The following is a 15,735-nucleotide window of genomic DNA, read 5'->3' as shown; positions in this document are numbered from 1 at the left end:
ATAAGAATCTATGTTTTGTTAAGTTCATTTTGGTATATAAATGGTCACATAATGAATAAACTTGTTTCAATTATTTTATATTAAACATGTAACAGAATTTATGACCTGACTAAGTATTACTAAAAAAATCTGTTTATGTAATCTTAGTCACATAAACAAAAATTACGCATTGTTTTTTATATTTATTACGTTTATTAATTACAATTTAATTGGGAATATATAAATTGGTCTATATTAAATTATATCGTAATTATTCATTTTCGGGACAAAAGAAATAACTGGTAACCCCAATCCTTTTACATATATATAGGTATAGTCTATAGTACTCTCTATCTGTCCCTTACGGGTGAACGCGCATGCCATATCTATATAATTCTTCATCTGAGTTATGGCCCAGTGGCCAATTAAATAAATATTCTTTTCCAATAACACTAAGTAAAAAGTATTTTTCCGTCCTATCTTTTTTTCGCGCAGATAAAAGTAAACTCTTTCTTTCGTGATAAGAGAAGAAGATATTACACATATACCACTATTGAAATTTTCAGTTACTCACTACTAGATGTCGCCCGAGCGAAATAAAAAAAAGCAATTAATTAGTAGCCTATCTGTTCTTCTTCTTCCATAATATAACAGCCATTTAATAGATAATAGCCATCAGTAAATCGGTTATGAACTGGTTCAAAAGTTCAGCTCACATAAACTTGAACCGTTAAGTTGCGGCTTAACCAGGTTTAACAATTAAATTGATAGCTTCAATACTATAAAGGACGGTGGATAAGGATCTTGTAATGCTTTTTTTTAATTGAGACGGACGCTAGTGAGCTATCAGCATAGTTTGACCACTGACCATTGCTTGATAAATGGATATGAAACGTAATATTTTGTGCCTATTTAATTTTCGCCATTTTAGCGCTGACGGTAGCGGTGGTGAGGATTCGAACTAATATTATAGACAGAATTAACTCAAGCAACGTTAACAGGCGCGGTTAAATCGGATTTGAAGCAAAAGCTGTAATTTCCAACAAATCGCCTATCTATTTCGAGAGATCAGTGAGTTTCGACTCGTGGAGCTACGGAGAAGGAATAATGCCTGGTTTACATTACACATTGCAGGCATAGTACAGCATGCCTTACGAGGCTGAATGGAAGATAAGAAATCAAATGACGACGAAGAAACTTACACAGACTAGAGTGGAGTGTTACAATTTTTTTTAAAGAATTGACTGCTACAGCAGTGCCTCTATTACTTCCGGCACTATATCCAAGTAAAACGATAGCAAAATTTTCTGGACTGCATTTTTTTAAGGAAAAAATATATGCAAATTACTAGTCCGTACAAAAACAAATAATACCAAACTTTCTTTTGTCTTCTGGGAGTAGAGAGCTAGTGCGCTATTTTATTCCCCAAAATATCTACATGTAATCCATAGCCACGAATCCGTAACTGGTGTAAAATTGGTGGCTATAAATAATAAAACGAAACTACGCTACGAATACTCCAATTAGCATTCACTTGACCTTTTTCTACCAGATAGGGCGTTAATTCAGTTTTAATATAGATCTTGGTAAAAATATCTCGAGAGGTGAAAAGTAAGAACACTTCAGTTCATTCATTACTAGACAGTTTTTAGTACGTCCAAGAGATAAGGGTTGGTGCTACTGGTTGTTGCTTTTTTCCACTGTTTGTAATTGGATTTATATTTATTGTTATTGGCAGCCCTATATACTATTTTGGGTCACATATTCGCAATTTAACTCTACTATATTTTTAATATGAAATAAGTATCACTAATCAAGCTGAAGATTTATTTATTTAAATTTTCATTTTTTGTGAAACTATTTTTTTAATTTATAATAAGTATTTGTAATAAGTAAGAATATAACATGTCTTGTGAATGCCCAATGTTTTGTAATAATGAGTTTTTTTATACTACATACTATTCTCTCTATCTCACAACTGCATACAGAGAAATGCAAATTAGCAAAAACATTTCACATGGTGTAAAACATATTAAAATAGTTTTTTATAAATATACTATACATTTAGTTTATTTTTAAACAATAAGTTGAAGTAAATGCCATTAAAATATTATCAAAAATATAAACCAACTTGAACAACCACAACATTATTTTACCTAACATAAAATTGTAAATATATTTATATTAAGGCATTATTTATTTATTTTGAACCATATGATTTACTAAACTTGCTTATTTAAAAGAAATAGTTATACTGTTTCTCTTAAATAAGTCTAATTATCTATCTATACTACTATAGTTTGCTTTATTTGTACTATTTATTTACTTCTATCACAATACTTGTACTCAAATGAAGAATATCTACATCTAATTTATTAACAGTATAACGTTTAATATAACCTATATTCAACAAATTTCTATTACTTTCCTATCCTATAATTTTCTATTTATTTTGAGCAATACAATATCTGGGCTCCTGTAGTTCATATGTTGTTCATCTTCAGGTATTTTTTGTACATGAAAAGAATCTGTAAGTTTCTCATAAAACTCATTCCAAAGTCTTTTCTGAACTTCTGTATCACGCATTTCTTGTGTTAGATATATTGTTGGTTTCTTCAATATTGTATAGTTCAAATTTTGTAATGTTTGAATCAAAGGTTCTACAGCCTGAAAAGGTTAGTATCATTATATCAAATAAGCTAAAAGGTTATATGATGTAAATTTAAAATCAGCCACAGTAAAAAGTAAAAAAACATTATTGTAAATGATTGAACAAATATGTTACCCAGTGATAAATTCATGCAATGACCATCAAAAAAAATAAACTATGCATAAAAACAAGATTATAAAATAGAAAATACTTACAAACAATTTATCCATACAAATAAGATAAAGTTAAATTTTAAACAATTGCAATGCTTAAAAAATTTCTCCTACAGTAGTAAGTACATAACACATAAATAAAAATGTTACATGTATACAAAAAATATAGAAATGTAAAAAATACCCTATGGCCATGCATATTTTGTTCTTTTATAACCCAATAAAAATAATTTATATTACCAAAACAAAAACATATAAATAATGATGTCTCAATTGATTAACTTACTTTTCTAAGGATGATTTATAATAAATTGAAAATTATATTATAAGGTGTATAACATGTCATTAATTATCACCAATCATTGTGTATATAAATATAATATGTAACTGCATTCATGCATCATATAAATGAAATAAATAATAAAATATGCAATTAAAGCTCATGATAATAAAACAAAACTTAGACAAAGCATCATGCAAAAGTAAACCTTTTGTTAGCATGTAAAAATTTAAAATATTGACATAAATTACATCTTCATAGTAAACACAATCAGCTAAAACAACCATATCAAACTCTTGTTTATGTATATCAGAATTATTGTCACCCCATTCTAAGACCTCAGCAATTGCATAGCCACCCATACTTCCAATTTTTTGCTTATTTTCACTGATATTTAATCGAAGTAATGGCAAAGCTTCAGGTAAATCTGTCAGAGTCACTTGAGCACTAGAAAAAAATATATCAATACATAAGAAATATATAAAAACCAAAAAAAAATAATTGTAACTTATCTTAGGAGTATACAAACCCTAGAGTAGCTGCTGTAAGGCCAACAACACCTAAACCAGATCCCAATTCTAATACCCTTGTTCCACTTAAGAAATCGGGCTTTTCTTGACATATTGTTTCAAGATATTTCGCTAGCACTAGAGATGCGTCCCAGACCACACAATTAACATCTCCTTCAAGTTTTTGATATATTTTTAAAGTTTTTAAACATATTTCTATATCAATCTCACGCGGAAACAAGTCATTTGATGATAAACTGCCCCTGCGATGAGACATTTGCAACTTGAATCGCTTAATCATGGCGACAAAAAGTAACTTTAATGTGTTAAAGAACGTGGTACTAACGTACCGAATAAACTTTTAACTATGAATTTACTGCACTGGATCACTATTTGCTACTGTGACATGTTTGTAAATGTATTTCTATATTTTGTTTTGAAGTCAAATGTCAATGTCAAGTATATGTTGATGCATTTGACAACTCTCAATAGGGATGCCCGTGCACAATCGGTTACGAATCGATTGTTTTTTTTTAATAAACTTAGAGTCGATACTTTCGTGATTTTGCTTTTTGAATATCTTCTACTTGATACGAATGTTGCTTTTGCCTTTATTTTCCAAAATCATTCAAAGATTTATATCAAAGGCAAAAACCATTAAGCTAACAAATGAAAAAGTAAATAAATCATAAATTGATCCCTGGATTAACATCTTTACTTTTTATTTACAAAATTGTCCAGTGGCTTCTGTTGTGTTTTGGGACTCCGTATACAACAGGCCCGGGGCTGCAGGTATAAATAAAAAGGAGTATTTTTTTAACTTTATTGTTAACTATAGGTGTAGAATAAAACTCGCTTTTAAGTGTAGGTGGACGTAGCGTAATATATTATCAGAAAATATTAAAAGATATTCACTGTGACTCAGTCAAGTAGTTGGTATGGTAATCTTTTATCGTGAAGTTAAATCACTCTCAGTACAATAATAGAGAGTTCATACCTTCCAGGAAAAAATAAAAGACGACAGTATGTTTTAATTCAAGTTTTTGCCGTGTAATTTCATGGTAAAGTTGTTCATTAGTTTTATAATTTCTCTAATCTTACTACATTAAAACTTTATTAGCCACTAAACAAAGACGGAATAATGCCTACGATATTGGTTTATTTAGTTACAAGTATGATAATTTTTATGTGTTGTGTAAACATTAGTAAATCAATATAACATTTTTCGTGCATTAAACTTCTTGATGTGTATTTTCTTGCGTGTGTTTCGATGCAGTGGTACACTATATATGTATTTATTTTAAAACACGAATATTTTTCAAGAATAAAGATGTTTACTATGTACATAAATAAATAATGGTTAAAATACACTTAATATATCTATTGGATACAGATGGATGATGGAGAACAGCTACGAATTATTATGCATATTTCGTAAGTATATTAAAAACAACGTTAACAATAAGTTAAGTCTGCTAATTTAAACTGCTTTGAAACAAAAACATTTCAATTTTTTTTATAATTTTTAGACATTGTTCTATGTCATATTGAATGATATTTAAAAAAATCATTTTGTTCAATAATTGTAAAGTAGATATTTTTTAAGAAAATGAATAAAGAGTGAAAGGCATATAGCAACCAAATTATATTTGTATTTGCTAAGTACTAAGATATATGTATGTGGTAGTAGTAAGATCTCTTACAGCTGACAAATGTAAAATTCAAATGAGAAAAAATAATAAGCTATCGTAACAACTATAATTGGTAATGTCCTTTAAATTAAATATATTTGAACTTAAATACTAAAGAAACATTTTGTAATAAATTAAATCTATAAATGCTATGTAAAAGGAACTGACTAGATACACAAGTATTATAGATATTTTAACCCATGTTTCTTATTTATTTATTGAAAATCTATACATAACATAAAATATAAGATGTAAACGGCAAATTTTTTCAATAAAATAATAAATCTAATCTAGCAATAACATAAAAACAGTAATGAATTCGTAGTAGATCGTAGTCGTTATTTTGATAGAATATTTTTATCAAAATAACGCTTAAGTAAGCGTATTTATAAATTTGTTTCTGGAGTGTATTTTGGTAAATTTTGATGAAACTGATTTAACTAATATTATTTGTACAAGCTAATAATGGACGACAAAATTTTCATATTAAGGACGCTATATGAATATTTCCTTTAGATTACGCTGAGCTTATCATATCTTAAGTATTCGAGGATGAGTTGGGGTAAAATGTTAACCAATATCACCACGGATAGACCACTCTCCCTCGTCCCACATCGATTATTTCAGTATTTTTGGAACGAAGTTCCTTATCGCGCGTTGTGAAAGGGGGCTAGATGGAAAAAATTCTTACGAAAAGTTGTCACGACACTTTTTGCTATATCACCATGGCAACGACGTGACAATATATAACGAAAATTCATAGAAATAAAATGTACTTCTTGTGAAGACTTCAGTTTTTTATGCATAGAATAAACATTGGTTCCTTCACTAATTAATTGAAAGGAACTTCGTTCCATCCGGGTGTCCCCTGACACCTCTCAAGTTTTTTTTAAAACTACATCTTCTATACCCTTAAAATATGTAGAAAGCAGAGAATGATCTTAATCATCTAAAATATAAGGCATAATTAATTAATTTCTACCACGAGATGAAAGACAAAACGTTACAGCTCCAACTAATTCTACTAATTAAACGATTTCTGGTTGGAAGACGACGATTTCATTGACAACAGTGTCCATTGGCTGCCAGCAACTTTGTGAGCAAGTGAAGACAAGTACGGAGAGGAAATGTAGATGCGACAACAATATATCATTGAGGGAGATTTTCAGCGTATCGGCGAATTCTGGAACTAATTGTAGTTCACAGATAAGCCTGGATCCACAGCGGCTGCAAACATTGGGCACACTCGGTGACTCGGGTATGGCGGAGTTATTTGCCAAAGGAGCGCCAAGTATAGGAGCCTCATCTCGCGTGTATCTGCAAACAATCTTATTTATACCATCATCAATCATACAAACTCATAGTGAATGTACAGTTGATTTCTTCTAGGAATGGTCATCATGTATTTATTGTAAGAAAAAAGCTCAAAAGGGAATTACAAATCTACAAAATGAGAACAAGGGCCAAGTACCTTAATATTTGTCCAGGGTTATTCTTCAATCGTGTGATAAAAGCGTGGAAGAGTTTGTCGCCGTGTAGCGGGGCAGCCTCCTCGTAAGCCTCCTCGTCCCCACCTCCCGCCCCCGCTCCCGCCCCTCTCTCAGCAAACCCACCTAAATCTAATTCTACAAAAGATACAATACTCTTCATGCCTCATATTCTACTTCAAATGACACAAGCAGTACAGTTATTATCTGTTCAATAATTGAAGAACTCACCGTTTTCATTTTTATATTTATTGAGTAGTTCAGTGACGCGATCGTCATTAAGGCATGAGTTCTTGTATTCCTCTTCAACATAAATATACTTTGGAATGAACTGCATTGGTGCTCGCATCAGTTTGTTTCTTAACTCAACGGGTAGCTCCGCAGTCTAAAAATATTTTAACAAATATCTAAACGTTTTTAAAAGCTCCTTACTCGCGGTTTTGCTATTCGAGGGTAAAAGAAGTTTCATAATAAACATACCTGATGCAGCAATGCTTCTATATCACTCATGGTGGCAGTGGGAGTCTCCACAATAACCAGGCCTGGTTCATCTCCTCCTTCTAGTTCTGCCGCCGCCTCCGGACCACTGTTAGACCCCACAGCCCCTGTAACATGTTATTAAAATGTAAAATATAATAAAAGGTGAAGGAATTAAATAATGGCTCAATACATGTGTAGACCAAATATGCACTAAGTTAACTTGTTGGGGTTTCTTCATTGTTGCAAGTTTGGGTTAAATTGCAGTCATCCATTTTGACTTGTTTATTCTAAAACTTAGTGTGGAAATAAAAAAAAGTTACAGAAACAAAACTAACTAAAACTACAGTTTAAACTGACATCAGATTACATGTCAGTTCAACTTTTTTTATTATAAGGTGACAAACGAGCAAGCGGCCACTTGAATTTCCCATAATAGCAAAGTGACCGCTACCCATTGACATTCGCAAATGCAAATGCTTTCCCTACTTTTGATCAATGGAGGAGGGAATGCACAGAAAGAGGCTATTTTCCTTCCTGTGTCCCCTCCTTTGTCAAATCCACAGACTCTTTCCATCCTTTCAGTGCAAGAAAAGGGTGGGAAGGGTATGGGGATTATAATTAGGTCAGAATCGCTTTCACTTCATGCCTGCCTTAACTTGTTTGTTAAAATGTCTCGCAAAGGTTTTAATAGTAACATACCTTGTGGGGACATGTTGGCATTATGAGCATCAAACACTTGTAAGTTTCCCAATGCTTGTTCAACAGTCTCCAACTCGTAGGAATTGCTCTCATCATCATCGGAGTTTCTGTCACCGGATAGTTATGTAATTGAAATTCTCAGTTCAAAACCAAACAGTCAAAAGTTTTTTTTATATATACCTACTCAAGTTGAAAATTTTTAAATCATGAAAGTTTAAATACATTTAAACTTCTTCTACAATTTAAATTTCTTGAAAATTTTTGGGAAGGAAGGAATCTAAAGAAGAATCAAATACTTGTGAGAACATTTTCAAACCATCAAAGATGGTTAATTAAGATGGCTAATTTTGCAATGAAGTTAGGAATACATTCTCACAACTGTCAGACACATATTCTTGATAGACACTCAGGTAATTAATATATAGTAAATCTCACCTCATGCCATTATTAGCTGGTTCATTGTCAACATTCATAACATTGCCATTCATAGAGTCACCATTGTCATTCTCATCCCATTCATCAGCTGCATTGCACCAGGCCAGGTTGGCAGCACTTTGTGTAACAATAATGTTATCCTGCTTTGTACCACTTGATTCTTGGATTTGGCTTCGGACACATTCCCAACTAAAAAATATTGTTTCATAGAATGAGAGGAATATTTTACACAATTCTGTTATTTTCATCATTACATATAAAGATACTTCACAAACAATAATTACTTAATTATTGTACAACTAAGATAATTATAGCTACTAAATATGAGTCCAAAATTTCAGTCAAATCATAAATTACCTAATTTAGGACATTAAAACATCATTCAACTTATTTTTTATAAATACATTACTCAGTAAATTTAACTAACCCTTCTGATAAGTTCCAGCAATTCGGACTAATACAGGCAAACACATACAATGTTCTGTGGTAGACAGAGTTTTCCAGGGGGGCATAGCATTGGACGATCAGCATTCGGTATAATCCACATAATGGACATTTCGAAGAATAATTTAAATTATCTAGCGGTGGCCAGTTCTAAAATAAAAACAATACAAATTCGTTAAGTTTCTTATACTTCACGATTTTTATTTACATTTCGAGGCCAACTACGAGGTGATTATATTTACTTAAATTAAATTTTACTTACGGGGATACCACCTATTTTGTTCATTTTGTAAGTCAGAAGAACTTGGTTTTTCTCTCCAATGATTTCTTCTTCATAACCTAAATATACCTTGCCTTGTCGTTTAGCCATGCTGAATTCACGTTCACGACGCAACAGTAATACTTTTAGATTTGCGACGTTTCTTTAGTTAACAAGTAGTAGTAGTATTTCCCACGTTTTTTTTTTTGAACCCTTACCTTTTTTTCATAAATATTGATGTTTTAATGACAGGGAGACAGTGACTGATACTAGTAGTGACATTCGACTTGACATTACATTTTCAAATGTTGCATGCTTCTTTCTTTCCCAACTAAAATACTTTCATTTTACTTCCAAATCAACTTATTTCAATTACAAAAAAAATATCATTAAAATTGTATGAATTTTTTGAAGGTATCAAGAATTCAATGAATTGTTTTGAAGAAAAAAGTTAGTTGCGCTGTAAAGTTATTGCAACGGTGTTCCGCATTAGTAAATGAACAATTTCAGTGCTTAATTTATGAGGTCTTGGAACTGATCTAGCAACCTCTATATCTATACAAATATAATAAGATGTAAACACACACTTCTGTATATTGCAGGATCGTAGAATTCACGACATTCCATTCCATTTCAGCCTCGTAACGCCCACAGCTGGGCATAGGCCTCCCCCAAAGATTGCCACTATGATCGGTCCTGTGCCCCGCCGTCACCCTGGCCGCTACCGTAACCAGGAACATATTTCATTCACATAAATATATACACACACACAAGGCCTTCGTTGTCATTTAGCATTTGAATTTTGACATTTATTATTGAAAGTTTAACGCAATGTAAAAAACAAAACAAAGTATTTATGTGTATCAAAAATTAATGGAATTTTATGCGGATGAAGCAGCACGGGAACAGCTATAGTACAATCATATTCAGTACTAACCGCTACATTTACATTTCGGAGTGATCGATCATTAGCTAAGCGACTTTCTAAGGTCCTTCGGGAAAAGGTCGGAGTCACTTTGTAGCGATGTTTTTATAATGGGCTGCGCTATGCCGCCTTTTCATCCTTGCTCACATGTTTATTCCTTTATATTTTTTCATATATTCTAGTTTAAAAACAATAAATTCAATTAGGCAGTAATTAATATACAGTTAAACAAACATAGTAAATAAACTAAATTAAGCTTATTAATTTAATTTCAGTAAATTATTTTAATCAAATTAATTTATGTAAAATGAATTAAAATAAATTACATAAAGTGAAAAATAAAATCTAAAGGACCTACTACGATTGTAGCGAAGTTGTGATTGCTAACAAAGAACGCTTAAACCGTTAAGTGGAAAAATTAGAACAAAGACTTTTTTCTAATATAATATAGTCGTAGGCCATGCATAAATCATAATACCTATTTATATGAAATAGAATAACAAATTGCCACTGACCTTCGACTGCTAAAAAGTTTTCTAATTTATTATTCTGCCCTTACTAATAAGGCGCAAAGTCTCATAATGTTGTCGATTTACAACACATTTAGTAAAACGTTATGAAAGTGGTTACTTATAAGAGCATTGTTCATTTCAAATGATTCCTAAATAATTTCATCACGTAATAAAAAATCCAAATTAGGTTAGGTAATGGCGTAGTTTGATATTTGGCTAGATATTGGATAACCGAGTTTGTCACTTATCATTAAGTAGTTATAGTTGTAGAAAAAATAGTTTTAAAAAGACATAAGTAGTTCAGAGTTAGCTTAGAGAAAAATAATACACGATCCCATAAAATGAAACTTTTATAATCGCGACAGATAGCATAGAAATAATCGGGAGTATAATCAATGTTTTCTGAAAAAATTTAAACGGATAATAAATTAATTAAACATTAACGAATCATATGCCCGAATACTGAAACGTTACTTAAATATCTCCTTTCGTAAGCATTGCTTACAATTTAACAGACGTCAAAATTTAAGTGGTATACACAAACGCAAATCAAGACATGTAAGCGCGTGATTCCGTAAGTAGACGTATTATTTTTACGTCATGGCAACATCCTTTGTTTTCGGTCAAAGAGTGTATAAAAAATACTTGTTCTCGATTACGTTTTCTTAAAATTCACTTTACGTATCCGTTTCACGCAGCATGGCTTGGACAACCTATAGTTGTAAGACGTGTTCATTCCCAAATAGTAAAGAAATTTAAAATAAAAATACTAAATAATCAAAAATCAAAGAAGGTTGTTAAAAAATATCCTTTCTGTTTAAAGTATTTTTAAATAAAAAAAATTAAAAAATTTGACCATACTTTTGTAGAATGGAAAGCATCTGGCGTTATGTTTTGACAAGTTTAAATTAATAAAATTTTAATAAATCATAATATCATCAAGACACTTTTTAAGCAGTTTAAGCGGGCGCAGACAGATGTCGCTACAAACCTATTTGCGATTTCGATATATTCTCGTTCAGTCGGCATTTTTATATAAATACTAGCTGTCGCCCGCGACTCCGTTCGTGCGCAGTTAAAAAAAACTTTATAGGGGTATGAATAATAGATTTTGGCCGATTCTCAGACCTACTGAATATGCTCACAAAATTTCATGAGAATCGGTCAAGCCATTTCGGAGGAATACGGGAACGAACATTGTGACATGAGAATTTTATTTGTCCGAATGCGATGATAATGATGAAGCAGACATGTTAACACCTTAGATTTTCACTTTTAAGATAGCCCGCGACCACTCTTAAATTGTTGGCGTACTTAAGTCGACATGACAGTTTTTTTGACAGCAAAATGTCGTTGAGTGACGATCCAGTATAAGAAATGTGATATTGAGTGGCCTTTAAGCATGGTACGACTTGAGTGGCATCAAAGTTGAGATGCGTCTTTAACTGACTTACGAAAATTCCATATTGGAGTTTAAGCGTGGTCTTATAATTTAATACCCGAATACTGAAACGTTACTTAAATATCTCCTTTCGTAAGCATTGCTTACAATTTAACAGACGTCAAAATTTAAGTGGTATACACAAACGCAAATCAAGACATGTAAGCGCGTGATTCCGTAAGTAGACGTATTATTTTTACGTCATGGCAACATCCTTTGTTTTCGGTCAAAGAGTGTATAAAAAATACTTGTTCTCGATTACGTTTTCTTAAAATTCACTTTACGTATCCGTTTCACGCAGCATGGCTTGGACAACCTATAGTTGTAAGACGTGTTCATTCCCAAATAGTAAAGAAATTTAAAATAAAAATACTAAATAATCAAAAATCAAAGAAGGTTGTTAAAAAATATCCTTTCTGTTTAAAGTATTTTTAAATAAAAAAAAATAAAAAATTTGACCATACTTTTGTAGAATGGAAAGCATTTGGCGTTATGTTTTGACAAGTTTAAATTAATAAAATTTTAATAAATCATAATAACATCAAGACACTTTTTAAGCAGTTTAAGCGGGCGCAGACAGATGTCGCTACAAACCTATTTGCGATTTCGATATATTCTCGTTCAGTCGGCATTTTTATATAAATACTAGCTGTCGCCCGCGACTCCGTTCGCGCGCAGTTAAAAAAAACTTTATAGAGGTATGAATAATAGATTTTGGCCGATTCTCAGACCTACTGAATATGCTTACAAAATTTCATGAGAATCGGTCAAGCCATTTCGGAGGAATACGGGAACGAACATTGTGACATGAGAATTTTATTTGTCCGAATGCGATGATTATGATGAAGCAGACATGTTAACACCTTAGATTTTCACTTTTAAGATAGCCCGCGACCACTCTTAAATTGTTGGCGTACTTAAGTCGACATGACAGTTCTTTTGACAGCAAAATGTCGTTGAGTGACGATCCAGTATAAGAAATGTGATTTGAGTGGCCTTTAAGCATGGTACGACTTGAGTGGCATCAAAGTTGAGATGCGTCTTTAACTGACTTACGAAAATTCCATATTGGAGTTTAAGCGTGGTCTTATAATTTAAGACGCTCTTACATATTTAAGTGACGTTTCAGTATTCGGGCATATGACGCTCTTACATATTTAAGTGACGTTTCAGTATTCGGGCAATAGTCAGATAGATGCTCCCGATTAAATTTTTAACTGTTTTAAATAATCGTGTGCCACAACTACAAACATATACGAAAAGTGACTTAACATATTTTTCACTACATCTTACTAACATAATAAATGCGCATGTTTAGATGGATGGATGGATATTTCTTTGAAAGTATCTCAAGAACGATTGCACGAATCTCGATGAAATTTGGCATAGACGTAGACCAAAGTCTGGAAGAACACATAGTCTTCTTATTACATTTTTTTTCAGACAGAGTCGCGACAGCTAGTTACTATATATATTTATTACGTACCTTTATTAGAGCGGAATTATAGTACCGACAAAACTATAGATTAAATTAGACCGGATATACGATATCCGGTCTTATATCAAAACAGTTAATCTGCACTTACTACTGCTGTGGACTAGATAAAAATTATTTAGTTAGTTACTCAGAATAATTAGAAGTAGGTATTATTGGTGAAGCCCTTTTGCCTATAGAGTAAAAAAACAAATCGAACTGTTCTCTAAATTTTAATTTTTGTCACTTTTTAGCCGACTTCAAAAAGAAGGAGGTTATCAATTCGACTGTATTTTTTTTTATTTTTATGTGTGTTATGTTATTCCTTTTAGTTCTTAAGGAACTTTAAATATTCTAAATTAGTGCTTACTGCCGATCAGTGTTATGTGAACAATACACAATTTCGAAAAGTTTGTAAAACGAAAACATAATCTCTGCTAATCCCTTTGCGTTATAGGCGCAAGTGCCGTGACGTGTTGATGACCTTTAAAACGTTAAATGTTAATCTAATAATCTGTCAGAACACATCCTAAGTTGATTTCATTACCTTTTCAACTTTTACATGTTTTAGGTCAATTTCGTTACATTCCAAAACGATCTTTTCATATAAGGGGCGTTCATTGCTCAAGGATTCATCATTCGTCGTGCATGTTGTGCGTGGGAGATTCAAAGTATCGGTGACAATACATTTTGATTTCTCATTCAGAAAGCAGGTGAACAGCAAGCAACACTGTTTTCTTATTTTAAAAACGCGCGAAAATGGTGCATCCGCGAGAGATTTATTATCGGTTAATAAAAATATTATTTGTAGGTATTAATTAAAAGTGCTTTAATAGAATGTAATACGTATATTAACGAATTTACTTGTTTTCAGATTATTGCGTTATCGGGATCTACAGAAGGAATTACCGTGAGTCCGTCTTTGTGTCCTACAAATAAAATTGCACCTCACAGACGAGTGCTGACAGCTGGGTACGGCACTCAGCGAACTTTTGGTGCTTTCTATGATTTATTGGTGCCGGATAATTTTCAATCAAACCGTCCTAATCTTCAAGAAGATCCTTTAAATGATCCAGAAGACTGCGGAGAAATAGTGGATTATGACGAAAATGATGTTGGCTCAGGTACGAAACTTGATTTAAATAATTATAGGTTCTTATTTATCCTACCCAGTTATTAAATACTTAAATTTTTAAAAACAACTGTATACTATGCTTGTACCAGTGACACATTTTGTAGCATATTGGAAATAGGTTTTCTGTATGTTTTGGATCAGTCTCTGGATCGCACCTGGCACTCATTGACTGACATCTGCTAAGGATGACTATACATGACTAGTATGTGAACCATTTACCTCTTTTCGTTCAGATTACAGAAAATAATTTATTGTTTACAGCAACAACAGAATCTGGCAGGAGACATAGCAGCGACAATAGATTCTTTTTGGGGAACTTCTTTTCCTTTTTGCGACCACCACCCGATGGCTACCCTTCAGTTTTTCAACCTGGTAGACCAGGTCGACCAACACGACCACCGTACGGCTCTGGCGGATACTTTAGTGGTAATTATTATCATCCACCATCACCTATACGGCCATCAGGTTTGTAACACTTTGTATTTTTTAATATTACTGCCTAAGATTTGGTAAATGCGATTAAACTTGTTACATTAATGAATTGCTATAACAATGCTATAACAATGAAAATTAAGATACTGTCAAATTTATCAAAATAAAGAAGATATGCTTATTTTTATCAATTTAAGTATTTATGAATAAGTAAGTTCTTGTGAAATGTGAGTAAAGGGCAACAATAACAACTGCCACAGCGAAAGTTATAAAGGTTATAACGGGATGCACTTTCCATCAGATTACGTGAAACCTGTTCATGAAGATGCTCAAGAAACTACCGCGGTGTACCGACCCGGCGTGGTAGGGGCTCCGCTCGGACATGTGGTAGGGGTCACGCAAGTCAGGCCTACCAACAGACCGCCAGAAACAACATCAAAGCTCAACTCCAAGTATATAAATAACATACAATTCTCGACGCTACCTCAACGAAATTCGAACAGGCGTCCTCGCGATAGAATTATAAACTATGCTCACAACAGTAATGGTGTATTTGGCTCATTCCTAGATTTATTATTTAAATAAAAACATATTGATTAAGAAAATTGTTTTATTGACAAATACGTTTGGTAGTAACGATTTAATGTAATAACCAGTTTAGTTTTGCGTTTGTGATTGTAATACAGTTGCTATAATCATTATCATTGCAAATTACGTTCTAGTGTCAGTA

The 15,735-nt window shown here is 32.4% G+C and overlaps 3 protein-coding genes across 3 annotated transcripts; 1 reads left to right on the top strand and 2 right to left on the bottom strand.

Moving 5' to 3' along the window:
- Nucleotides 1-2,290: 2,290 nt before the first annotated feature.
- LOC106707534 (protein N-lysine methyltransferase METTL21D) lies at nt 2,291-3,934 on the bottom strand. The gene is made up of 3 exons (XM_045679407.1): nt 3,612-3,934; nt 3,334-3,529; nt 2,291-2,646 (listed from the first exon to the last, which is right to left on the bottom strand). The coding sequence occupies exons 1-3, from the start codon at nt 3,890-3,892 to the stop codon at nt 2,413-2,415; spliced, it is 711 nt and encodes a 236-aa protein (XP_045535363.1). The 5' UTR covers nt 3,893-3,934; the 3' UTR covers nt 2,291-2,412.
- Nucleotides 3,935-6,173: 2,239 nt separating this feature from the next.
- LOC106718285 (programmed cell death protein 2-like) lies at nt 6,174-9,370 on the bottom strand. The gene is made up of 8 exons (XM_014512339.2): nt 9,090-9,370; nt 8,811-8,977; nt 8,384-8,572; nt 7,949-8,055; nt 7,250-7,374; nt 7,001-7,154; nt 6,754-6,907; nt 6,174-6,599 (listed from the first exon to the last, which is right to left on the bottom strand). Exons 1-8 carry the CDS (start codon nt 9,195-9,197, stop codon nt 6,311-6,313), a joined length of 1,293 nt encoding a protein of 430 aa, XP_014367825.2. The 5' UTR covers nt 9,198-9,370; the 3' UTR covers nt 6,174-6,310.
- A 4,762-nt stretch (nt 9,371-14,132) lies between these two features.
- On the top strand, nt 14,133-15,590 carry LOC106717517. Its single transcript, XM_014511391.2, has 4 exons — nt 14,133-14,245; nt 14,313-14,562; nt 14,835-15,038; nt 15,307-15,590. Exons 1-4 carry the CDS (start codon nt 14,198-14,200, stop codon nt 15,588-15,590), a joined length of 786 nt encoding a protein of 261 aa, XP_014366877.2. The 5' UTR covers nt 14,133-14,197.
- Nucleotides 15,591-15,735: the final 145 nt, after the last annotated feature.

Source organism: Papilio machaon, chromosome 9 (genome assembly GCF_912999745.1).
Source record: "Papilio machaon chromosome 9, ilPapMach1.1, whole genome shotgun sequence".
Taxonomy (NCBI): domain Eukaryota; kingdom Metazoa; phylum Arthropoda; class Insecta; order Lepidoptera; family Papilionidae; genus Papilio; species Papilio machaon.
This window is presented reverse-complemented; position numbering and strand designations above follow the sequence as displayed.